Source organism: Leptonychotes weddellii, chromosome 1, assembly GCF_054177405.1.
Source record: "Leptonychotes weddellii isolate Sample4059 chromosome 1, ASM5417740v2, whole genome shotgun sequence".
Taxonomy (NCBI): domain Eukaryota; kingdom Metazoa; phylum Chordata; class Mammalia; order Carnivora; family Phocidae; genus Leptonychotes; species Leptonychotes weddellii.
This window is the reverse complement of record NC_138369.1, coordinates 95,250,482-95,275,693: the sequence shown is the minus strand read 5'-3', so window position 1 is coordinate 95,275,693 and position 25,212 is coordinate 95,250,482. Positions and strand designations below refer to the sequence as shown.

Sequence of the window (25,212 nt, the reverse complement as noted above, 5' to 3'; positions counted from 1 at the left end):
AAGGACATTTAGCTACTTGGTGTCAGAACTGGGTCTTCTAACTTAGAAAGCGTATCTGGCTACCTTCTGAACTCTAGGGTTTTTGAACAGTTAATGATCAGCTTCAGTAGATCTTCGAAAGGCAGTCAATAGACATTAACCAGTCCAATGAAATTACCCTGTAACCCCCCTCCCACCCCTCCAGCACTTTCTGAACTATCTCTTTCCCCAATCAATTCTTAACCTTTCCCCATCCCCACTCCCAATTACATCTTTGATTAGTTTCTATGGATATACATCAGTGCCTCCCTGGCCTTTTGCTCACCCACATTTATTCCATTTATGTGGTTATCTCCGCTTCTTCTTTGTTAGCCAGAAGGCCTAGGAGGCTAGGGCCTGCTGATCTCTCCTTATACCATGTCCTTAGCTGTGAACCAGCTAATACATATTTTTAGGGATGACAATTGAGAAAGAGCCTAAACCCCTTTGGCCCGGTGGCCTTTCTTTCCCCTAATGAGAGGTGGGCTTGAGTGAGGAGATCTCTAGCCTGGAAAATTAACCCACATGAGGAAAATTTCGGAGGCTGCAGTACCTCTTCTAGATGCTCACCACAGAGGGAATTAATTTCAATGAACAGATAAGCTCTGCTGTGGTGTGCTTAAACAAACAAAAACAATCTTAATACCTAATACATGTATTGGGTTTTATTTATTTTTAATGTTTTACAATCCCAGGTAGCAGTATTCAAGCAATGTGATGATGATGATGATTTTTTTAGTCAACAGAATTGGCTCTTAAAGACTTTTGGCCATTTTTCAAAATCAAATCTACTTTTAACTAAAGATGATTATCCCCACTCGGGGCATTCAGAAGAATACATCTTGTGCTGTGGAGAGTCTTGTGACCAGGCACTAGAGGGACTGGCACAGCTGGACATTCCTGAGAGGCCCTTGACACCAGTTTGGGGAAGCGGTTGGCAGTTACTGTCTCCTGGTTGGTGCCTACACTTCTCCAGTCCAGTGTCTCCCTCTCTTGAGGCAGACTCCACAACTTTTGGTGTGGTGAAGGTGTGGAACAGGAGGAAATGGACGGGACCTGCTTGTTCTACGCTAAGCCAAAGAGGGTTCCCCGCCATTTTACCAGAACTAAGGCAAAAACACAAGCGAGGAAGAGAAATAGTCATATTATGTTTTATTTACTCAGCATCCAGACGTGAAAGAAAATGGAAAGAAATCACATGGACGATCCCTCATGACCAACTTTGGAAAACATAAGGTATGAATTAAGAGTGACAAAGGTACATAATCCAATTAATTTAAAGAGACTGGAAAGTAACAGGACAGTATCATCATAACCTTGGAATAGCTGAAGATTTCTTAAATAGGGCCCCAGAAAAGAAAAACATTGATAAACTACTTTAAAATTTAAGAACCTCTCAGGAAATTCTTATTCTTATTCTTTAATAAGCAAGTTGCATACTGGGGAAGAGTATTTTTGATACACGTATCCAACGAAGGACTTATATCCTGAATATATAAAGAATTCTTACAAATCAATACAAAAGATACCATAATTTTTTTAAAAAAATTTATTGATTTTAGAGAGAGAGAGGGAGAGTGAGAGAGCACGCACAAGTGGGGGGAGGGGGAGAGGGAGAGAATCTTCAAGCAGACTCCCAATCCCACGACCCCATGAGATCATGACCTGAGCCAAAACCAAGGGTCAGATGCTTAACCAACTGAGCCACCCAGGAGCCCCCATAGTATTTTTTTTTTTTTTAAATGAGCAAAAGACTTAAGTGGTCTTTCACAAAAGAAGATTTCCAAATGGTTAGTGTGGAAAAGGTGCTCACCCTTATCAGTCCTCTAGGAAATGCAAATTAAATGATGATGAGATTTCATATATACCCATATATATATACCCATCACAATAGCAGACATAAAACGATTGACAGCACCAAGGCCTAGTGAGGGTGCTGAGCAACTCGAACTTTATTCACTGCTGATGGGAGTGTGCATTTGTGCAACGCTTCACACTATTTCACAGCATCTACATCTAAAGCTGTGTTATGCACCATGTCTTACCAGTTCCGTTGTGTTTCAGCCTCATGACATATACCTAATATTTGTAGTGGCATTAGTTGTAATAGTACAAACAGGAAACTGTTCAAACATCTGTCAACAGTGGAATGAATAAAAATTGTGGTGTATTCACATAAGGGAATTTTTTCAGCAATGAAAATGACAAAATTACAACTACATGCAATAATATCTTTATAAACATGACATTGAGCAAAAGAAGCCAGACCCAAGATAGTACATACAATTTGGTACGATTTATATGAAGTTTAAGAATAGGCAAAAAAGATCTCTGAGGTGTAAGTCAGGATAGTAGTTAGCTTTGGGGAGGAGGTAATGACTGAATGGAGAATCAGAAGGCTTTTGGGCACCTAATACTTCATTTCCTCATTTGGGTGGTATCATTTTGTGGAATGTCATCATGCTTAAGATTGTTGTATTTTTCTACATGTATGCTATGCTTCAATAAAAAGGTAAAACATAGTATACGAAGAAGCAGTTATTGGGTGGTAAACTTTAAGCATGAAGTTTCTGTAAGGCCATTTCTTGTACTTTAAGGAATGTTGTATCTGGAGTTTCTTGCTCCATCAATAGGATAATTTATTAAAAGGTTGGACAGAGTAGTTGTTACAATAAGAAATTGAAAAAACCAAAATGTTCACCCATAAAGACTTCTTCAGTCCATTATTCATTCACATAATGGACAATTATGCAGTCATTGAAAGATGAAAGAATACTTTAGCTATGATAGAATTAAAATTGATTAGACCTCAAATCATAAGAGTGAATGTCCACAAGACTATTTATGGGTTATTTATTTTTTTTAAAGATTTTATTTATTTGAGAGACAGAATGAGAGAGAGAGAGAGAGAGAGCATATGAGAGGGGGGAGGGTCAGAGGGAGAAGCAGACTCCCCGCTGAGCAGGGAGCCCGATGCGGGACTTGATCCCGGGACTCGATCCCGGCACTCCAGGATCATGACCTGAGCCGAAGGTAGTCGCTTAACCAACTGAGCCACCCAGGCGCCCCATGGGTTATTTTAATAAATATGAAGAGTATTTATGTTGAAAGTCAATATTCTGTAGCTTACAGAATGACTTTCCACACCACCTCATTTAATCATCACAGCACTAATCCCTTAAAATTGTTGTTACTCTCCTTTCCTTAAAACAAAAACAAAAACAAAAAAAACCATAATAGGAAGCTAGAGAGGTTGGCCAACTAGCCCGCTTAGTGAGAGGCCAAGCTGGAATGTGAGATCATCAGATGCCGGTGTTCCACACCATGCACTCTGAGGCTCTCAAAACATCAGTAACACCTGAGAAGGTTCTAGACTAAATTGGCGCCGTACTGTCAGTGAAATATACTTGACTGTGTTTATGCCAGCAGTGTGGCTTGGCGTTTTATTTGTTGAGTAAGAGAAACTCTGGAGGGTGATGTGGTTCCATGGTAATGCAGGGGTGGGCTCCCTTTTCCTTTCTAAGCTGCAGTCCTCAGATGTCTAGGGTACCCTCTAAAGATCTTACCTTTGTTTGTGGAAGCTGTTGTTTTGGTGCCGAGTTTTTCTGCAATTACAGGGTCCCTTCCCATCATTTGTTTTTTCTGTTATATATTGCCCAATATTGGGGTTATCTCTAATGTGTTGGGATAAAACAGCATCATTCCAAAGTCTTTATTTCTGACAGCCTTTAGTCCTGCTGCCTTTCAGCCTGAATCCTGTGGGTAATAATTTTTATTCTGTTGGTAGAAATTAAAATGGGTCAAAATCTCAAAAGTGCGGTTTGACTTAGACAGTTACTTAAGTGCACGCTAATCAAAAGCAGGAAAAAGTTATTCATAAAAAAAATTACTACTTGTCTTTTTTGTCAAATCTGTCTTTTATAAGTCAGCAAGAATAGTGAATTTCCTAAATAAAAGAACATTTTATCCCCTTATAATCATTTGAATAGATATTATAACTATGACCCTTCTGCTCTTGAGACCTTCAATGCATGACCTATAGTCTTTCTAAAAGACACATCTTTTGTGGCTTAGAAGTCAGTTTTACAGTAAGAAACCCTCAGTTTTGCCTTAATATTATAATATAATTATGATCATAGACTTGCTTGTTATTAGTGGTGAGGCAAGCTGCAATATTTGGTTAATTTGTTTTCTTCCAAGTAATTGTCCTTTTTGCATATATTATAATGCCCAGTCCATTCTCTGTATGTTGTGGACGTACCTGATGCCGTGAGTTTGTTGTTAAGTTTCCTGTGATTTTCCAGCAGAAAACCACAAAATCACGGTCTAAGTCGTATAGTACTGATGACGAGGAGGACACACAGCAGAATCCTGGCAAGGAGACTGGCCAGCTGTACAGGTAAGAATGTGTCTCCATGTGTCTTGCTTAGACTCCCGGGGCCTCTTCAGCTTGTCTCTTGTAGTTGTATGTGTCTAGAGAAGTGGATCACAAGGCCAAGTGCTCAGTGCAGCAGGACGTGGGAAGAGGAACTGGGTATGAGATAATAACACATGGAGGGGCTTACACTGTGCGCCTGGCACCCAAGTGCTAGCTGTAACAGTGGTCAGGTGTCTTCAGAGAAGAGAGAGCAGCCACAGGAGCTAGTCTGGGGGGTTCTCCTAGGAGACTGAAGGAGATGATGGGTGATGAGCACATGTGAACAGCTAGATATCTGAAATCAGCCAGACTTGAAACTCTTGTTCCTTCACCACTAACACGGGACAAGTTAGGCTTCTCATATGTTTCAATTTCTTAGGGTCATTGTGAGGATTAAAGGAATTAAACTACTTAGCCTGATAAGCCCTGTTCCAATTAACTAAGCACTCAAAAATATTAGCTGCTGTTTTCTTTATTATTGCCAATAGAATTTGAGATGAATAAGATGATTTTCTGGCAGCTTGTGTATACAGTAAAGTCACAGAGGAATGTAAATTATATCATAGATAAGTGCGAGCACACACACACACACACACACACACACACACACCCTTGTGCCTTTATTGAAAGACTGAAATTAAATGAACTTAGGAGCATAAAGTGGTCTTGTAGGAATGGATGACATTTAGTGCTCAATTAAATTTTACATTTTGCTTTGCTTCAACAGAATGTCCATACATAACATGGTAACTAGTAAGGGCAGAGAGGATGTGTGTGGTTCCTACCTTTAGGGTACAGAAAATTCAATACATAGTTACAGTAAAGGAATGGGATCACCTTCCAGGAGACCTCTGCTGTGAATGTTCTCAAATAGAAGTCCCGGTTCCCTTCCTGCCAAAGTGGAGGAGATGCCTGGTGAACTCCGGTGTTACTTGCTACCTGGGGAATGGTAGCAATCAAGCCCTTCATGGCAGAACTCACAAATACCTGATAAGGCACTGATTCTCAGCCGAGCAGTGAATAAAACCACATGAGTAGGGTATTGTGGTGGAAAGAGAGCTGAACTAGGACTCTTACTTGGGTTCTAATCCTGACTCCACTAGGAGCAGGTTAGGGAAGGTGGAGTAACCACAAGCCCAAACCTCTTCCAGCTCTAAATGACATGAGTCCTGGCTGTGTGTGTCACAGGTTGGGTCGCCGCAGGAAAACCATGAAGCTCTGCCGAGAGCTCTCTGACTTGGTGGTGTATACAAACTCAGTGGCGGCCCAGGACATTGTGGATGATGGTAAGGAGAGAGTTTTTCTTCTTGGGTAAACATTCTTGACCTTTCTTTGTCAACCGTTTACTAATTGTTTGTTAATCAGATCATCAGCACACATTTCTGGAACTGTGTATCACCCAACGTGTCAGGAAACTGACTGCCAGTATAAGGCTTCGCTCACAGTGGGTGCCATATTGATTACTGTGGTAACCTGATTGGCTGGGCAGAGGAAGACTTCATTATTATGTAAAGACAAATGCATTATAGCAACGTCTTGCCCAAGGCGTGAATTATGGAGACCTGACCTGCTTTGGTGGCCAGGTCACAGAAGGAAGTTCCTAGTGTGAATGACCAGAAGAAAGAAGAAAGCTAAAATAACACCTCAAAAATTCCACTATTTTGTCATCGGAAATTTTGACTTTGATGAAGATAATTTAACCCACAGATTGAAGTTTTAACAGAAAGGGCAGGAATTTCAGAAGCACTGATCCTTTCATTGATTTTCACCTATTATTCGCATCATGTTGCGTTGAGAAATCCTAGTCACAAGTGTTCTTACCCCGGACTTTCCAGCTAGCTGCTCTTCTTCCCTTTATCCTCTTCCTTTCTCATTTCGGTTTTGTTCAGTTACTGAATGCTTATAGAAATAAACTCCAGTCATGTGGCTTTTCAATCTAATTTTAATTTTAGTGGAAGTAAAATGCAAATTAAAAATCTCTCATTTCCCCAACAAATCTTAGTGAAGAAAAACATTGTATGGAGTCTTATGTCTGTAACAAATCTCCAGGATTCTCTCCTCAGATCTTTCTTTTTTGTTTTTCCCTTTCCACAAGTGTATCTTTTTCTGTCTTACCTTTGGTGTTGATTCCTTCCTCAAATGGAGACAATTAAAAAAAATTAATTTCACTTGCAAGAACATGAGAAACTGTCCTTATAATAACTGCCTATAGCTAGAAAATAAACTCAGTGAGTGGTTTAATGGAGTGAAAGGTGTATTTGGTTTAGAGGAATATAATTTTTTAAAAAGATTTACTTATTTATTTGAGAGAGAGAGAGAGAGAGAAAATGAGAACACGAGCCGGGGGGAGGGGCAGAGAGAGAGAATCTCAAGCAGACGTCCCCCTGAGCGCAGAGCCCGACGCAGGGCTTGATCCCAGGACCCTGAGATCATGACCTGAGCCAAAACCAAGAGTTGGACGCTTAACCAACAGAGCCACTCAGGTGCCCCAAGGAATATAATTTCTACTAAATATCTTAAGAAACCCATAATTCTATCAGCTTAATAGAAAATAATATTGAGGACTCTTTAGCTCTTGAACTTAAGGAGTTTTTGTCACGCGCACGTATGTGTGTGTGTGTGTGTAGCCACAAAATGAGCAATAAATAACGAATGCGTGTCTTATCCCAAAGCAAAGCAACTCAGATCTATTCATAAGCTAACTGATACTATGCCTAACTAGCAAGGTCATCTTACTGATAATGTGGTGTACATGTTTGTGTGGAGAGACCGAGAAAACAGTGGCACTGATTATAATGTTCCTGCACCCAACTGTGGCTTGTCAAAAAGACTGTGTTTTTTCTCCTATCATGTTTATAGCATTACTCATCAAAATCTGCAAGTAAGATTGTTTTTAGTCTCCTTGACAAACGTAAACTGTGTTAATAAGCATGTCAATAAAATATACGTGATACGTGATAAGGAAAGAGTGTATATGAGGGAAATCATCAGATTAAAAACTGTAATTTCTTTGCCTCCATCTTGTATTTATGACCACGCCAAGTTGTATCTCTAGAGTGTAATTGTTGGTCACTTGGCTGGCATCTAATGTCTAAGGTTATGCAGTCCTGAGGACAACAGGGGCCCTGGGAGACTGTGTGCTCCAATTTAACATGCACAGGGTGGATATAATTGAGGTCCAGTTGGCCCAGCAAGTCTATATAGTTCAACTCCTTGGCTTCATGAGCCGTGTCCTTTCCGTCTGAGTTCAGACACACTCAGCTCATCAGAGTAAAGACTGGAATGGGAATGAGGCTCTGGGCAAGTTTGGGTCTTTATTTGGGCCAGCTTCTTCCAGCAGGTCCAGAAGACATATGAGTGGTCATTTTGGGGGTGGGGTGAGGGTGTTTGGTGAAGGGGTAGGAGTGGTATGGGCATTATAGAAATGGGTTTGGGAGAAAAGTGTGGGGTATTGAATGCTTGGAGGTTAACTCCATCATGACCCTCAGATTTGGTGCTTCCTTGGCCCTGGATTGACACCACCTGATGATAGTCCAAGCAGAAACTTTAATATAGGCTTCCTATTCTTTTACCTCCCTTTATTTTTTCCATGGTTTATATGGATGGTGGATGATTGTTCTTGTTTCTGAGATTTTATTTTTTTATAATGCTCTTTTAAAATCTTTCTCTATTATTATTCCTTTTGCCCAAAAACTTTTGTCTGGTTTCATAATTCTATTCAAATTAACAGTAAAATTCAGTTTTTCTCCTTTGGAATTGGTCTTTTATTTTCTTGGACCCTGAACGTTATCAGTTAATATGTGCTTCACAATGTGTACTTTTTAGATGAATGCCTTCAATGAATGTCTCCCTGTTGTCAGGAATAAGTCACATAGTAATAAGTTACATAGTTCTATTTATCCATGACTGTCTATATCTTTGGCAAAGATATTCTGTTGGAATCATGTCCCTAAAAAATAATTTTTCTGCCAGCCCTCTTCATACTAGCCAGATAGACATGAATTAGCGAGATGATTGAATTCCTGGGAGAACATGGGACTCAGAAATATGCAGTTATCCTTGCAAGATGAGCAGCGCAGATTTGACCTCAAAATGGTAAAAGAGTCCCAAGAATGGGATTTTCTGGATCTTTCTTGGTCAGAAGCTACTCCTACTCTGGTTGAATTCACTCTTTTGCTCTGCATTTTATTATGGATATAATCTGATGTCTTAAAAAGTCTTTTGTTAGTGGTGGTTTTTGACTGAGGTTCTCACGTTTCTTTTTTCTTTATTAAAAACTGCCAGGAACCACAGGAAACGTGTTATCATTTAGTGAAACAAGAGCACATCAGGTTGTTCAGCAGAAATCGGAGCAGTTCATGATTTATAACCAAAAGCAGCTCACGAGGATTTACCCCTCCGCCTACCGCATTGATTCCAGTAACTTCAACCCTCTGCCCTACTGGAATGCGGGTTGCCAGCTAGGTGTGTATGCCTCGGGAAGCAGCAGTTCTCTGTATGTCCTGACTCCATGCTGCTTTCTTGCCTAATTCTCTCAAACTTTGAACTTGCGCAGTGGCACTGAACTACCAGTCTGAGGGGCGAATGATGCAATTAAATCGAGCCAAGTTCAAGACAAATGGCAATTGTGGGTACGTCCTCAAACCCCAGCAAATGTGCAAAGGTGCGTGTTCACTTCATAGTCATCTCTCTGATTGCAGGCATCTTACTGAGGGGTCTCTCTGGAAAATGTGATACTCCAGTGTTTTGCAACATGATTTTTTAAAAAGGAGATAGGTGAAGGTATTGGCATGTAAATTACAACTCTTGTCACAACTATTTAACATTTGGGTAGCATGATGTTTAGAATGTTCTCTTGGGAGGTTATGCACCTGAAGAGGGACACGAATAGCAATGGATTGTCATCTGAGACCCAGTGCCCCCAGCATGATACTCACTGGGCATTACTTATAAATTGTACTGCCTTGTAAGGTCTGAGTCCTGTCTTTCAGTGAGTCTGAAACCTGCTAGCAAAATTAAAATACCACCTGAAACAATTTTATCAAGCTCTTTTAGTCAGTGTAGTCCAATTATAAAACAGTGCTAACAACAGGGAAAAGATAATGTAGTGTTAAATCAAAAAACACTTGTTTTTGGTTCTGCTCTTGAAAATTCTTTAAAAATTTTCCAAGTTGGATTTTTAGCAATTCAGGTAAAGAAGTGTTGACAGATGTTCCTTCAGGATTTTAGGCTTTGCATGTTTTCTTGCTCTGCTGTTGACTTCGTTTCAGGTCTTCTTTCTCTTTGTTATAATCACTCTATATACCTACAATAGTTTGAGTTAGAAAATTATTTGAATCTGACATAACTGCTCCCCTTCTCTACCCTGTTGGCATTCCAAGAAAATGCCTCTCTTCCCCATCGCCATGATGGATAATTGCACCACAGACACTTTAAATTGACCCATTCCTTTGCCTTTGGGAGCATGGATTCTCACAACAACCCCCAGCTATAGAAAATGCCAGCTAGCATTGCCTCCAGGTAAAAGCCACACTGATAATTATGTGATCATTTCTTTGCTCCAAGAAACACTGTATTTGTTGGAGTGTGTGTGTGTGTGTGTGTGTGTTCTCCCATGTTACCAACCTCAGATTTTAACCTCTGCTTTACTTGGCTTAGGTACTTTCAACCCTTTCTCTGGTGATCCACTTCCTGCCAACCCCAAAAAGCAGCTCATTTTGAAAGTGATCAGTGGACAGCAACTCCCCAAACCTCCAGACTCCATGTTTGGAGACCGAGGCGAGGTAAGCCATGTGTATGACCAAGTGGTTAATTACATGATTATGATTATTTTATTGTGTTTACATTTTTTTAAAAGATTTTATTTATTTATTTGACAGAGAGAGGCACAGCGAGAGAGGGAGCACAAGCAGGGGGAGTGGGAGAGGGAGAAGCAGGCTTCCCACTGAGCAAGGGTCTGACGTGGGGCTCGATCCCAGGACCCCGGGATCATGACCTGAGCTGAAGGCAGACGCTTAATGACTGAGCTACTGTGTTTACATTTTATCTGAAATATCTTCAGAGTTCTCTCTCTCTCTGTATGTGTTTGTAAACGAGCACTGACCTCAGCTCATCAGATATCAACTGACTTATTGGCAAAGCATTGACAGTTCCTTCTGGAATGTGGTACACCATCTATTTGGGAGGCATGCCATGTCGTTCCTCTCAGGAGTGGTTTATCACCTAAGGCTCCTTGCCACTCCTACTTGTTAAACCAGCATTTTTGGTTCTTGAACGTTGAGTGGGGACACCACACAGCCCTGCTGTTGGGTTCCACCATAAACTCTTTGTTGCAAATCTTAGCTGACCCGTGATGCTATGCGACCGTCCCCTTCACTTTGTCAGCCTTTGATCCCATTCTCCACAGGGGCTGTTTCCAGCCTTCTCTCTCCTCAAATGGGTGTTCTCATCACTTTCCTTTTCATCTTCAACAGATGGCACTGTGTCCTACTCCTCAGAAAGTAGGAGCTTCATGTGGGATCGTTCGTTCCACCTCTGTTGCCTCCAGCCTAATCCACACCCCTGTTGTCTCTCATCAGTTCTGCTGAGGTAGCCCCGCAGCTGACTGGTCTCCCTGCCTCCATTCTGTCCTCCTCTTAGTAGCAAGAGCAGTTGTTTGGACAGTATCAGAAAATGTAACCTTACCCCTTCTTTTATTTTTTCTTTTCTTCACTGTCTGCAAAAATGAAGACTCACTTCCTGTTTTTTCTCTCAGACTTTTTATTTTGAAAATTTTTGAACCTCAGAAAACTTGTGAGGATAGTAAAATTAATGCCATTGCTCCAGCATCTAGATTCACCAATAAAATAACTAAATGTTGTTTTATTTGCTTTCTCTCTCTTTCATGTGTAGATGTGTATATGTCTATGTATATATATGGATACACACATACCTGAGAGATGAAGCAAATGTAACAAAATTCAAAAATTATACACACATATATACATATATTTGCATTTCTTTGTAGAGTCATTTGAGAATAAGTTGTTGACATCTTGACCCCTAAATACCTACGTACTTTAGCATTTATCTCCTAAGATTAAGAACATTCTCCTCTATAACCACAATACAATCATGACATTTAATATAGATATAATAATATCTAATATAAAATCTATATTCAATTTTCTCCAGTTGTCCCCAAATTGTCCTTATATCTTCTTCTTTTTTCTTTTTTTCTCTATGTATTAAGGATCCAATGAAGGATCAGACATTGCTTTCAGTTGTCATTACTCTTTGGTCCTTTTAAAATCTAGAATAGTTCTCTACCTTTCTTATTTTGTTTTCATGATATTGACATTTTACAAAATGTCCAAGCCAGTTATTTTCAGAATGTCCTTCCATTTGAATTTACCTGATTGCTTCTTCATGATTGGAATAAAAAGAAATATATTTGCCCCCATCCAATTCCGTTCTTCCAGCATCTCATGGAGGTTACAGTCTGAAGAAGCTGATACTGGGGTCTTAGGTTTGCAGATGAGGAAACTGAAGCATAGGTACACAGTTTGCCTCGGGCAACACAGGAGCCAAGTTTTGAAGGAGGAAGTTACTCTTCAAGCCTGTGGTCCTCTTGAATTCCTTATGAACAGAAGTCATCCTCATTAGCTGCCCCCCAAAATCTGAGATACCCAGTGGTCCAGTTTTACCACAGGGTTCTACTGAAAGGAAGAACTTCTGGTATCAAATGATTAATTGAAAATGAGTAAACTTCATGGTTTATTTAGTAAGCAAAAAATATGTGTATTCACCCAATGTTCTCAACATGTTTTTCCAACGTACTTCTAGCTCTTATTCCCTGAAGCTCCCCCCAAAACTCCATATTCTCCTTACTTTCCAAATTCCTAAAACGTTTTCTCAGACTTCGTAACTCTCTCTCTTTTACACCTTTAGATCAGCTCTTTCTGGGTTCTTAAGGTTTCAGTCTTTCATTGATCATTATTCAGAACTTGCATGATAAAAGAGAGCTTACAAATGACCAACAAAGCAGGGTCCCTTCTCCTGGAGGGGAGGGAATGTGGGGGAGGTGGGAAGGAAGACTAAGCATTCATTTTTTCTATGGGTTCCTTTTTAATCTTGTTATTTTTTGATACTTTTTAAGTTACATTATAGTACACAATTGATTTAAATACAGTAAAGTGAACAAATCAAATGTGCATAGCTTGATTAATTATTATGCAACACGGAGCATCTGAGAACCCCCAGAAGTCTTCCATTCACCCTTCCAGTAAATATCTATTCCCAACCCCCCAAATCAAACACAAACCCCTATCACAACAGATTAATGTTGTCTGTGTTCAAACTTTATGTAAATAGACTCTTATAGTATATGCTCTTTTTTTTTTTAAGATTTTATTTTTTTAAGTAATCTCTACACCCAACATGGGGCTTCAACTCATGACCCCAAGATCAAGAGTTGCATGCTCATCCAACTGAGTCAGCCAGGTACCCCTAGTATATATCCTTTTATGTATGAATTATTCAACATTATGTCTATGTTGCAGAACTTTTTCTTTTTCATTATTGTATGGTAGTCATTAAATGAATAATCCAAGATTCATCCATCCTACTCATGATAGACATTTAGGTTGTTTCCAGTATGTGACTATTATGAATACAGCTGCTCTGAGCATGGACAAAAGCTTTCATTTCTGTTAGATATATACCTTGAAATGGAGTTGTACGTTCATTGGATAAAACTGTAGTATCAGTAAATATTGGCAAACTAAAACTTAATCTTTGTTTTTCTGTTTCATATACCTAAATCTGTTGTACAGTTTCTCTTTCTTAGTAAGCACCTAATAAAATGGGTTACTATTGAAATGTGGACATTTTGGCCAATATTCTCAAATTAATTAACACATATAGAAATGTGTTGGTTGTAATAGTACCCTCTCTTTGTTTACATAGATCATTGATCCTTTTGTTGAAGTTGAAATTATTGGATTGCCAGTAGATTGTTGTAAAGATCAAACCCGTGTAGTAGATGACAATGGTAAGATGATAATCTGTTTCCTTTTAATCAAGAGGCTCTAGAAATAAAATTTGCACTGAAAAAGAAAAATTTGTCGATGTAGAAGAGAAACAGATCCCTAAGATTCATAACTGCCATCTGAGTTTATGTTAGTCTTTTAAACACATAAAACTGAGTAAATGTGGGATTGATGCATGGTATGTTTTGGTGGATTTGTAATCTAGGCTCTTAAATTCTTTGCTTTTGAAGCAAAACTTTTTTTCTAATGAGGAGAATTAATGATATTTTAAAGGGCTGGGTTAAAACTTAGGAAAATGCCTCCATTACATTTTTATATTGTTATTTTCATGATGTAAGTTACTTTAGAGCTCTCATTCATGATGCCTGTATGTCTTGATTATTTTTCATTTTTTTTCTGGAACGTGTAAAACTCTATAAAGGCAAGTGTAGCATGTTCGGGCAAGTTTACTTCTTAATATGTCCATGTGGTGGTTGGGCGGCATTCTTGTATTCTGGCCATGATATAAAAAAAGCTTTCTTAACCTAAGCCTCATGGTGTTTGTTCATACATTTGACAAACATTATGGCATACCTATTTTTCTCAATCTCTAGTCATTAATACTCTAAATCTAAACCACAATCTTCAAAACATTTAAGAAATTAGAGGTTCATAGTGAGACCTTAAGAGGAGTTTTTCTTTTTTTTTTTAGTTTAAATTCAATTAGCCAACATTTTGTACATCACTAGTTTCAGATTCTTTTTTTTTTTTTTAAGATTATTTTAGTGAGAGAGTGAGCGCGAGCATGAGCAGGGGGAGGGGCAGAAAGAGAGGGAGAGACAATCTCAAGCCGACTCCGCACTGAGTGCGAGCTGGATGCAGGGCTCAATTCCGCCACCCCAAGATCATGACCTGAGCCAAAATCAAGAGTCAGACACTCAACCAACTGAGCCACCCAGGCGCCCCATTAAGAGGAGTTTTTCTAAGTGCTAACTTAAGGAAAGGAATTTGGGGATTCAAGAGTAGCATAAACCTATTACTTTAGGAAATAACATGCTTAAAGGAAGCAGACTTCCTATATTGCATTTTCCCACCAATGGGCATTGTTTTGTTTTTGTTTTTGTTGTTTGTTTGTTTTTTGTCTCAGAAGTAATTGAGAAGTCATTACTAAGGTAACAAAAACACAATCTCTTCTCTTGTTTAGAAGGGACATTTCAGTGATTTCAGTCCATAATTATTTCCTTAGCTGAGGCATTTTAAAGTAAGATTAAGTAGCTGATGCCTCCTGAATACATGTATTTAATAAAATTTATTTTCATTTTTAGAAGAGAAAAACAAACTTAGAGAGTACTTGAATTTTTATCAGTTTATATAATTACTTTATCCAAGAAAATTTTATCAAGAAATAAATGTATTTTTACCTTTCAGAATATGAGTTGAATTACATATCTTTCTATTTATTTTCAATAGCTATGAAAATATATCTTCCATGTCTTAAGGTCTTGCTTCATGGGAAGGCACTAGAAAACAATAGTGCACAGTCTAATTTGGCTCTGTAACTAGCTGTGTGACCTTAGGTGCATTATTTTCTCTGCCTATCAATTTTCTCAACTACAAAATGACTTATAAATTACTTGCATTTCTTACTTTAAAAAAAGCATTTGCTACTTGTGTAATTTTTTAAAAAATTATATAGTTTTGAAAGCTAATCATAATGTATTTTTTTCTTAATTAGAAAATAAACCACAAAAACCTTGCCTTGCCATCCTTAGAGGATTGCTATAAGAATGAAATAAGATGCTATATGTACAGTAGCAGCATTGAAACCTACATAGCACCTTATAAAATGTTCATGGCAGTAGAATCTTTTGTGGGTGAGAAGCAGGATTCTTTATTTTTCTGGCAAGGTGGGAACTCTCTTTCTTACTTTTTTTTTTTTTTTTTTGCTAAAACATTATTCTTAGATCACTATTAAAGATATTTTTTGAGCTTATTGAAGCATTCTGAAATTGCCTAAAGGAACTTCCCCTACAATGCAATTTGGGCATCAAAGATTATTAGAATTGATGTAATCATTTACAGGCAATCTTCCTACCAATTATTTTCTAGCAATGGGGCGAATTCCAAGACTTTATTTCAGTAAGGCATCCTGGAGTGGCTTGGTCATCTTCATGATTTAATAACCATTGCAAGCAATTTTCAGCCTGCTTTGCAGATGTTGCTGCCAATTCATTTTTAGCCAAGCCCTTTGCTTTTCTGATTTTTCTCTTCCTATTTCTCTGAGGATTTAACCCTGTGTGGGAAGAAACCCTGACATTTACAGTACACATGCCAGACATAGCTTTGGTTCGGTTCCTGGTGTGGGATCATGATCCAATTGGACGAGACTTTGTTGGACAAAGAACCGTGACCTTCAGCAGCTTAGTGCCCGGTAGGTAGGGGCTGGCCTTTCCTCTCTATGCTGACCATTAAGTTTTCTTTGGAAGGTTTAATATATGATATGTGATATATATGATATATAAAATATGTGTTATATGCGTGTTAACATGTTTTGTGAAATGTAAAGAATTATAGTAAAGTCAAATACTTCATTTAGTTGCACCCATGGGAAAGCCAAATGTAAGTCCAAGTTAAAGGAAACTATTTTCTCTGATTTTCTCAGGCTACCGGCATGTCTATTTGGAAGGACTGACAGAAGCATCTATATTTGTCCACATAACAATCAATGAAATCTATGGAAAGGTGAGAAAGATTGTAGGGCTTAAAGCCACATGCGACAATAATATGGTCCTTATCAAAGTTATTTTTTTGACTAATCACTTAAAAGGCACATACATCTTGACAAAGTTGTTCTTTAGCAGAAAACTAGGGAGAAGTCCAGCGAGCCCCATGTGCTAAGCCTGTCAGGTCCTGTCCTGATCCATATGTGCTCCTTCCCTTGTTTTGGGGTGTGAAAAACGCTAATCTCTCAGATGGTCCTTTGTTTCACTACAAGAGTAAATATATACTTAAACATTGAATTTTATTTTAAGAAGACCTAGCCGGCTGCAGCAGGAAATGGGGCGTCTCAGATGTCTGACAGATTACCAGTACTAACCGGACTGTGATTCCAGCCAGTGATTCATTCATTTGGTGCCATTGTATTTAGCTGAAAACCTAGAACTCCACAAATGCATCTAAAACCACCCACAGGACTTTTAAGGACGTTATAAGGATTTTCTTTTAAGAAATAGACTACAAAAATGTATTCTAGTTTTCTCCTGATGCGACTCTCTTCATTACACAACTCATTTGAGGTTTACAAATCAATAGGCTGTCCTTTAGTCATGCCATGTAATTGGGGACTTGGCCCCTGGAATGAATTTCCGGGACCAGGTGTGATTTGGAGGGACTGTAAGAGTCTTGGCTAGCACCTAGGAATGTCCAGTGCTCTATATTAGAAAAGTCTGCATTGCTTGGGGTTTCTCCTGTAGAGTTATAGACATTCTCTGTGCCTTAGCTTCCTCATCTGTAAAGGTAGGGTAAAAATATTACCCATCTCATAAAAAAATGCGTTATCCTTAGAAAGCTGCCTGCCTGGCATATAGGAAATGCTCAAAAATGTTGGCTAATATTAATATTATTGTCACTACAAGCCAATTTCTAGGGAGTGGACCAGTGCATGCTGACTTAGGGGGTATAATGTTTCTCCTTAGAGCAGTCGGTATGGGAGGGGCACTAAGGATTCTAATTTCTAAGAGTAATGAAGTTTTATTCTATGACTTTGAGTGTTTAGTCCTCGGTTTCTGCCTATGCTGCTTGTTGTGATGCTTTCTCTGGCATTAAATGCACACAAATGTCAATGACTGAAAATGATTCTTGAACTTCTAGGGATCCCAGGTTAACTAAGTAGTATCTCTAGCATTTATCCTGCTTGAAGGAAACAATAACATTCAGAATTTATTTAAAACTTGAGCCAGAAAGGAATTAAAATACAAAAATGAAAGTGTTCCATAGGATTTCCGTTCTCCTAAATAGATGTCTATGTCTAAGTCACATTATATATTACTTTCAAGGTGTATTTGGGTTGGGATGCATAAACCGCAATGTGGCGGTGATGAGTTGAGTAACGAATGAACCTGTGACTAGAAATCACCGAAGGTGGAAGAAAGGGTTTATAGAAGCATATGCATTCTTGTCTTTTGTTGTTACTTGTGCCACTTTCTTGAATGAGCCCAAATTGTGTTCTGTTTTCTTCCCTTGCAGTGGAGCCCTTTAATACTCAACCCCAGTTATACTATATTGCACTTTCTAGGAGCTACAAAGGTAGTTTCTCAGCATGGTGCCTTGTTCTTGCTGACATATTTCTTTTTAAATGGTTATGGCGGCATGCTCTTTCATATCACTCCATTTCTTGCTTCCCACTTTGAAACATGCATCTGTTGCTTTAAGGTGGCTGAAGTTCATAGCAGTCTGTGAAGTGTGGAAACTCTTCCTATCACCTTGTCATCTCCGGGTAGGAAGCTTGGTTGCAAAAAGGAAAGGCTGCCTCCTCACAAAATAAGGTCAATAAGGCGTGCATGATGTTGTGCAGACATGCTGTGGGCTGCCGTTTTCTTGGTTTGAATAGCCTTCAGTGGCTGTACAAGTTTGTTTTGCGTCCATTTCTCATGGAGCTGTCATTTAAAAGGCAAGTCGTTGACACAATGGGATTTGCTTAACTCCGCGCTTCCTCCTTTTGTGTCTTCAGAACAGACAGCTCCAAGGTCTGAAGGGATTGTTCAATAAGAATCCCAGGCACGGTTCATCAGAAAACAATTCCCATTATGTTCGGAAACGATCGATTGGAGATCGGATTCTGAGACGCACAGCCAGTGCTCCGGCCAAAGGCAGAAAAAAGAGCAAAATGGGTTTCCAGGAAATGGTAGAGATAAAGGATTCTGTGTCTGAGGCTTCAAGAGATCAAGATGGTGTCCTGAGGAGGACCACGCGGAGTTTGCAAGAGCGCCCTGTCTCTTTGCCTGTTGACAAAAGTCTTCTGGGGGCCTTGTCACTGCCTATATCTGCAACAGCAAAAGACGCTGAAGGAAAAGAACACTCCCTGGGTAAGATGCTTTAAGTTTCCCTAAGAATAACTCCTTTGAAGCCATATTTTGGTCCCCGATTACCATTATGACCTGGTTGACATTTTATAGTCAAAGTAAAAATATACTAAAAAATAAATAATTTTTCATGTTAGCTTTAGACCAGATTTTAAACTTCAGGGAGAGGGGGAAGAACTATTTCCTAGTCACCTAAAGCCTTAAAATAACATCGACATTTGAAATTGATAGCGAGGGATAAGGGGGACAATCAGGTGTGAAGGTATGGAGCCCGGGGGTCTGTGAGGTGCCTTCGAGGGAGGTGAAACAGGCAAAACAGGAGCAGAGATCTTGGTTTTCCAAGTGGGTGTAATATTTACTGATTGTTCTGAGGTTAAATAGAATTATATTGGGTTTTGGTTGTTTTTTTTTTTAAATTGAATAGAGTTGTATTTCTTTCCCCAACATATAACACATTTCCATGATTAGAAATGTTTATGGAGAAAGAAGTCAAGTCAGATGTTAAAAGCAAGCCATCTTCTTCACTTGAGAAATCTTTGCTTCCTCAAGAGGTAGCTCAGGCGATGTTTTCCTATGGCCCCATTTCCCCGATCCCTGGATGTTGGCAGGGACGGAAGCATGTCCTCGGCGCCTGTCCAGTTACAGTCTCCTCAGCATACAGATCAAGCCTTACTTGTCTTTTCCCCTAATCTGAGCATAATGCTTCACTCATACCAAGAACTTGATAAAGAATAATGCCTGCTTTGCAAGGTACCAGAGAGCTCCTGAGTTGTGTTAGTGACTCTTGCCCCTGCCTTTGGTAATGGAAGTACCAAAACTCTGTCCATTTGATGTCTTCACGACAAGTGTTTTAATTAAATCAGGATCATCTCAGACAAATATAATGTGATACCTGCTTACTTTAGGAAAATTCTCCTTTTATCATACAGTCTAAATTTCAATGTTCTATTTTCTCACAAACTCCATTTTGCTTATATTGATTTTTATTATAAGATATTCTAGGGAAACAAATGAATTTTTGAATGGCTTCTTTGAAGAGAAAAAGGAAGTTTAAAAGTTTGAACACTTGCTAAGAGCAGTGTCAGAGAAGAGATGAAATATGTGCTTTTAAGTTTATTTCAAAATCCCATTTTGGGAGAAAATAAAGCTCTACTCAACAGAAAGAAATACTGGTTAATCCAGAAAGCACTATTGAGTTGATGTATATTTCCTCCCTTTAACAACTTTCTAAGTTTGTCATTCTCATTTATATTATATGAGACTTGTGGTAAATATATAACAAACAAAGCCATGCAATGATTCAAGTTATAGCATAGGAAAAAAAATAAGTGAAGAAAATACAGAATACAAAATTCCATATATAATTCTGTCCCTCTAAAAGAGCTTAAAGTAGCTGTCTCTGAGTGGTAACATCATAAGATATTTAATATTTTTCTTTATAATTTTTGGATTTATCAAACGTTTTATGATGAATTTTTCTTTAGTTAGGAAGATATTTAATAAGTTAAATAAATTCTTCTTTCTTATATATCCTGACTGAAAACATAAAAAAAAAAAACAATTAAAATAATTAGAGCAAGAATAATTGAACATTTGATATTGTCTTAGCATTATCCTAAGCATAATGGGGTACCCCAAATTCCTGTGAATTGTGTGTTTTTATAGATTTCCATACTGTGCCTGGTAACTTCCTGCCTCTTTTAGGGGAGAATGCAATATGAAATTCATGTATTAAAAACAAAAATATGGTTAAGAAAAAAAGTTAGAATTAGATATTAACAACGGCATAGAATTGGTGACCGCATCTTTATTTTTACATCTCAAAGTCAATAGATACTAGTATTTTAATACATTTGTTGCACCTTCCAATCTGCTTTAGAAACTGATTAAATTAGTTCTTTTGCCAAAGTGTTTTTTTTTTTTTAAATAATATGGTTTGCGATTTTTACTAATCCATGTGTAACTTTGAAAGCTTGTAGTATCTTGCTTACAGGTACCACAATACTTTGTTTAACAGAACTGTCTTGTTCTATTTTTATTGCCATGCTTCTGTGTAGTACAAATCTGAATAGGAAACAACTTAAGGTAATCCTCACTGTAAAAGTATGGTAACTCATTGACATTTTTTTTTTGACAATGAATATTACATCCTTAGCTGATGTAATAAATACTCAAAGGGAAGCTTCAGTGAAATTCCTATAAATATATTTTACCATTTATTCATCACACAGACACTTTGTTGCAAACCTCTGCAATCCATAACTATATCCTGTCACGATGTAACAGACTTACATTCTCCATTTGTCTGTCTGAAGACAAACATGAGTGTTTGTAGGGCCTACAAAAAGTGATACATGTTACCTAAAATGTTGTTTGTTTCATTCAGCAGAAGATAAGGATGGAAGAAGAAAAGGGAAGGCAAGTATAAAAGACCAGCATTTTCCAAATTTCAACAAAAAGTTATCCTCTTCCTCTAGCGCCCTCCTCCACAAAGAGATTGGCCAAGGGAACTCCACCATTTCTGTTGCCAACACACCAATCCCAGGAGAACAGTTGGGAGTGCCAGGTCTTAAGGGTGGGAGAACCAAATCAAATGTATCAAGTGATGGCCAGGAACAGGAGTGCCCCGGCAAATCCCTCTCCCCAAGGCAGCATTTGGCTCCTGATCCTACAGTTACCCTAACACAGGGTCCATGCGCTGTGAAAACCAAGGCAAATGGGAATGCTGGGGGCTTTGTGGAAGAAAAAAGCACGCTGTCAGGAAGCATTTTTTCTCAGAGCAATCTGGAGATTAAGAACTTGGAAGGGAATTGGGTTAAGGGCCGAGCTGCAACATCCTTTTCTTTGTCAGATGTCTCTACGCTCTGTTCTGACATACCTGCCTCACATTCTACTGCCATTCTGCAGGAGAGTGACATTTCCCATCTTATTGACAATGTCACGTTAACCAATGAGAATGAGCCGGGCAGTTCCATCTCAGCACTGATTGGCCAGTTTGAGGAGCCCCGTGATCAGGCCAACCTCACAGTTGTTTCTCAGCTCCATAGCACCAGTGTCACGTCAAGTCATCCCCCCTTGCCCACCTTGGACCGAAAGATTCCCTTCAAGCATGACTTTTCCACAGGAAAACCCAAGTCATCCTTCCTGTGCTCATCTCCTGCCCTGATTGCATTCTCAAGTCCTGAGACCTCCAAACACTCAACACATGCAGTCTGTGAAACTACCTGCACTCCTGTCCCTAGAGCCAAACCAGATGACAGCCTTCCTGGTAAGGCCAAGACAGGGGTTGTGGAAAACCACCTGCCTGGGTCCTCTAATACTTCTCACTGCTGGTTACCAAAAAGTCCCACCAATGGCAAAGAATGGGAAGTGCTGAAGAACCACAGCCCTATCACATCCACCGACTTGGCACTGGAGGATGTAATGACTGAAACCACTCTCTGTTTAAATTCTGCCGAGAGCAGTCTCGTGGAAATGGATGGAGACTCAGAAAATCTGTCCCTAACAACCTATGAATATAGAAGAGAGGATGCAAGTCACCCTGCTTCTCCTTTAAAACCACAGTATGGTCAGGATGTGGCGGAACATTTTCAAAGAGGTTTGAGAAATGGCTACTGTAAAGAGACTCTCCACCCTTCTGTCTCTGAAATATTCAACAATATTCAAGATGTCAAAAATCAAAGTATTTCTTGTCTAGCCTACCAGGGCGCTGGTTTTATGCACAACAACTGCTCAAATTCAGACGCAAAAATGAACCAGACCTGTGTGCCCCTGTCTAGTGATGAAGGCATGCATGCCCCTGCGCCCAAGCAGCCCACGCATCCTCCTCTGCCTGCTCTGAAGCTGCCCAGCCCTTGCAAATCCAAAAGTCTGGGGGACTTAACATCAGAGGACATCGCCTGCAACTTTGAAAGCAAGTACCAGTGTATTAGTAAGAGTTTTGTTACAACTGGCATTAGGGACAAGAAGGGCGTGACTGCGAAGACAAAGTCCTTAGAGCCCATAGACGCCCTGACCGAGCAGCTGCGGAAGCTTGTGTCTTTTGACCAGGAAGAGGGCTGTCAGGTGCTCTGTTCAAAGCAGGATGCTAGTCAATTCCCCAGGGCACTGGTCAGAAAGTTGTCATCCAGAAGCCAGAGCCGAGTGCGCAACATTGCCAGCCGTGCCAAGGAAAAGCAGGAAGCCAACAAGCAGAAGGGCGTCAACCCCAGCCACGTGGGCGGAGTGGTTCTGCGAAACAAACCGTCGGCGCCCCTGCCTGCGGGCACCCGGCACTCCACGGGCTCGTACATCGCCGGCTACCTGCGCAGCAGCAAGGGGGGCGGCGTGGAAGGCCGCGGCATCCCAGAGGGGGCGTGCGCCGCCTTGCGCCCCAGCTACGGCGACCCGTTTTGTTCCGATAATTCCATTTTGCAGACCGAGCCCAACAGTGAGGATAAACCAGAAATTTATTTTCTTTTGAGACTGTGAATTACATAAAGCTGCATTTTCAATGTTTACAAGGTATTCTGTAGAATTGTCAGAGTTTTCAGTAAACATGGGCTTGGCTTTGAAATGATTTTAAAATGTATTTTTAAACTTGTATTTTTGGTCTCCCTTTGACTCCATGTGTTCTTCCTGTTTCTGCGTTTGTACATATAGATCGGGGTGACATTTCCCTGGTGCGTATGATCTTTCTCCCCTGAAGTGTAAACGCTCTCAGTATGAAATATGTGCATGCATGCCTTGGTTGTGAAACTTCTCCGCAGCTTGGGTTACGATGTCCGTCTGTTGCCCCACCACACTCTCTACTCTCAGTCCTTAGATCACAGTCACAAATGTACTCAGTTTTACTAATTGTTGAGGTCATTAAGAAACTTTGCAAAGGACAAAGGGATAAATTCTTTATTTTAAAGCCATTATCATCATTCCTAGTTTTCCGTCTTCCTTGAGAAGCCCAGATGCATTTTTATAACTCAGTTAAAAGAAGATTAAAATAGTTACCCTACCTTTTAAGATTGCTCTACCCCGTGCAGAATGAGTTCAAAGGAGATTGGTAGCTGCCGGCCCCCCCCTCCCCCGCCAACACACACCCTCTCATTTTTGAGTAGGCTGTGAGGGTATGAGGATAAAGCAAACTTCTGTATATAAAGACAAAATTGTTTGTTTTACATAAATTTTGTTACATATTTTTGCTAATGGCTTTGTATGTAACAAGAACACAGTCGCCAAGCTATTTGTTGTACTTTTGAATTTTCTGATTAAATTATAGACTGCAAATCATGGCTTTCCGAATGAGGGACTTCTGTCAGACACTAACAGTAAGAGTAGCACAGATTAGAAACACCCCCAAAGCTGTCAAGCAAAAAAAAGAAAAAAAATATTTTCTCATAATAAAATCCAAGTAAATAGATAATTAGAAGAAACCTTTTCCCTTCATGGAGCCGAGTAACTATATTTTAGTACCAACATACATTATTTTCACTGTGAATCCATTTTTTTATTGCATGTTCAGATGTCCCTCTTTGCTTTTTTGTAATATTAACTGCAATGATGTTCTTCTTGGAATTCATGGAAATATAATTAAAGCAGATTTTTAAGCACTTGGTGAGTATTTTTTCCAACTGAAGTTCATACGATGACTGCTGAGTAAGGGACCCAGAGCACTCAGAACTATTTTCCTTTTCATCTCTTCGCAGAAGAAGAGATAGTTTCTACAGGGGATAGTTGTAAGCAGCAATTTATGTCTCTGAGTGTTTTCATTAGGCTTTAAAGACCATATTTGTAAGGTGACTTGAAAAGAAATCAAATGTAATGAGTTTCTTTGCATTTTGTGTTGATATTGCTAGTTTAAAAATAATTCTTCCCAAATCCTGCCCTGGGGATGGGGGCAGCCAAGATGCTGTGTTTGGCAAATCAGACCACTTGAAGGCTTGTCATATGGGGAAGAGTGGTGAGGAAAGCAATCAGACCCTGATTACCCTCAGTCCCCAACTCTGAACTTTGCCCCAATGCTGAGGATCTTCCTCTCCTTGGACAAACCCTGGGATGCTCGTTGGGGCAGGAGTGTAATGGTGAAAGGGAGAGGGACCCAATTTCATTCCCTTTCTGAACCTGAGAGACTTTTGGCTTCTTGGGGGTTCAGAACCCACAAAGTTCTATCCTTAGGTCTTGGCTTGTTTTTAAAGAGATTGACATGATGTAAAGTTGTTGAAATTCATTTGCAAAAGGATAGAATTTAGCTGCCTTGTTTGGTGGGATCAGTATTCTTTAAGAAAAAAATCCAAGAGTTTACATTTGGATGTCAACCCTATTTCAGAGTGATTTAGTAGTGACATAAATCATTGGTGCCAAGTGTAATACAAGTATTCTTCTACTGATAGGACTTAGGAAAAGAGGAGAGAGTGACTTCGTGATTACTGTTTGGAGATTGCTAATAAAGAAGAGGAAGCAGTGATGCTTACATTTTAGTACAAGCTTTCAGTGTTCGGATTGGACTCCTGATCAGGGTTTCACTTGTTTGGAGGACAGATCAGGGACTCGTCAGTCCCAAGGAAATCACACAGCAAGTGAGAGCTCAAGCATATATTAACAGGTTTTCTAATTTTTCTTTTGAGACCTAGCAGGGAGCCCGAATCTCTGCAAAGTCTGACTAGAGCAAGCCCTGTGAAGTGTCAAAGTTTCCCACTTGACTCCTTTCTTAGAGGCT

General features: G+C 39.5%; 1 protein-coding gene across 4 annotated transcripts in view; it reads left to right on the top strand.

Annotated features, from left to right (window-relative positions):
* Positions 1-24,106, top strand: part of PLCH1 (phospholipase C eta 1) — a 176,563-nt gene extending 152,457 nt beyond the window's left edge. The window contains exons 12-23 of one of the 4 annotated variants that reach the window (XM_081828272.1): positions 1,183-1,254; positions 4,326-4,417; positions 5,624-5,721; positions 8,720-8,899; positions 8,991-9,098; positions 10,094-10,218; positions 13,382-13,466; positions 15,728-15,874; positions 16,106-16,185; positions 17,689-17,748; positions 18,173-18,527; positions 20,911-24,106. In XM_081828272.1, the coding sequence (XP_081684398.1) occupies positions 1,183-1,254; positions 4,326-4,417; positions 5,624-5,721; positions 8,720-8,899; positions 8,991-9,098; positions 10,094-10,218; positions 13,382-13,466; positions 15,728-15,874; positions 16,106-16,185; positions 17,689-17,748; positions 18,173-18,527; positions 20,911-22,994 (3,486 nt within the window). In that variant the 3' untranslated portion in view covers positions 22,995-24,106. Of the gene's footprint in view, positions 1-1,182; positions 1,255-4,322; positions 4,418-5,623; positions 5,722-8,719; positions 8,900-8,990; positions 9,099-10,093; positions 10,219-13,381; positions 13,467-15,727; positions 15,875-16,105; positions 16,186-17,688; positions 17,749-18,172; positions 18,528-20,910 lie in introns of all 4 variants that reach the window. The other 3 variants (XM_031023766.2, XM_081828263.1, XM_031023767.2) reach the window with 3 other exon arrangements.
* Positions 24,107-25,212: the final 1,106 nt, after the last annotated feature.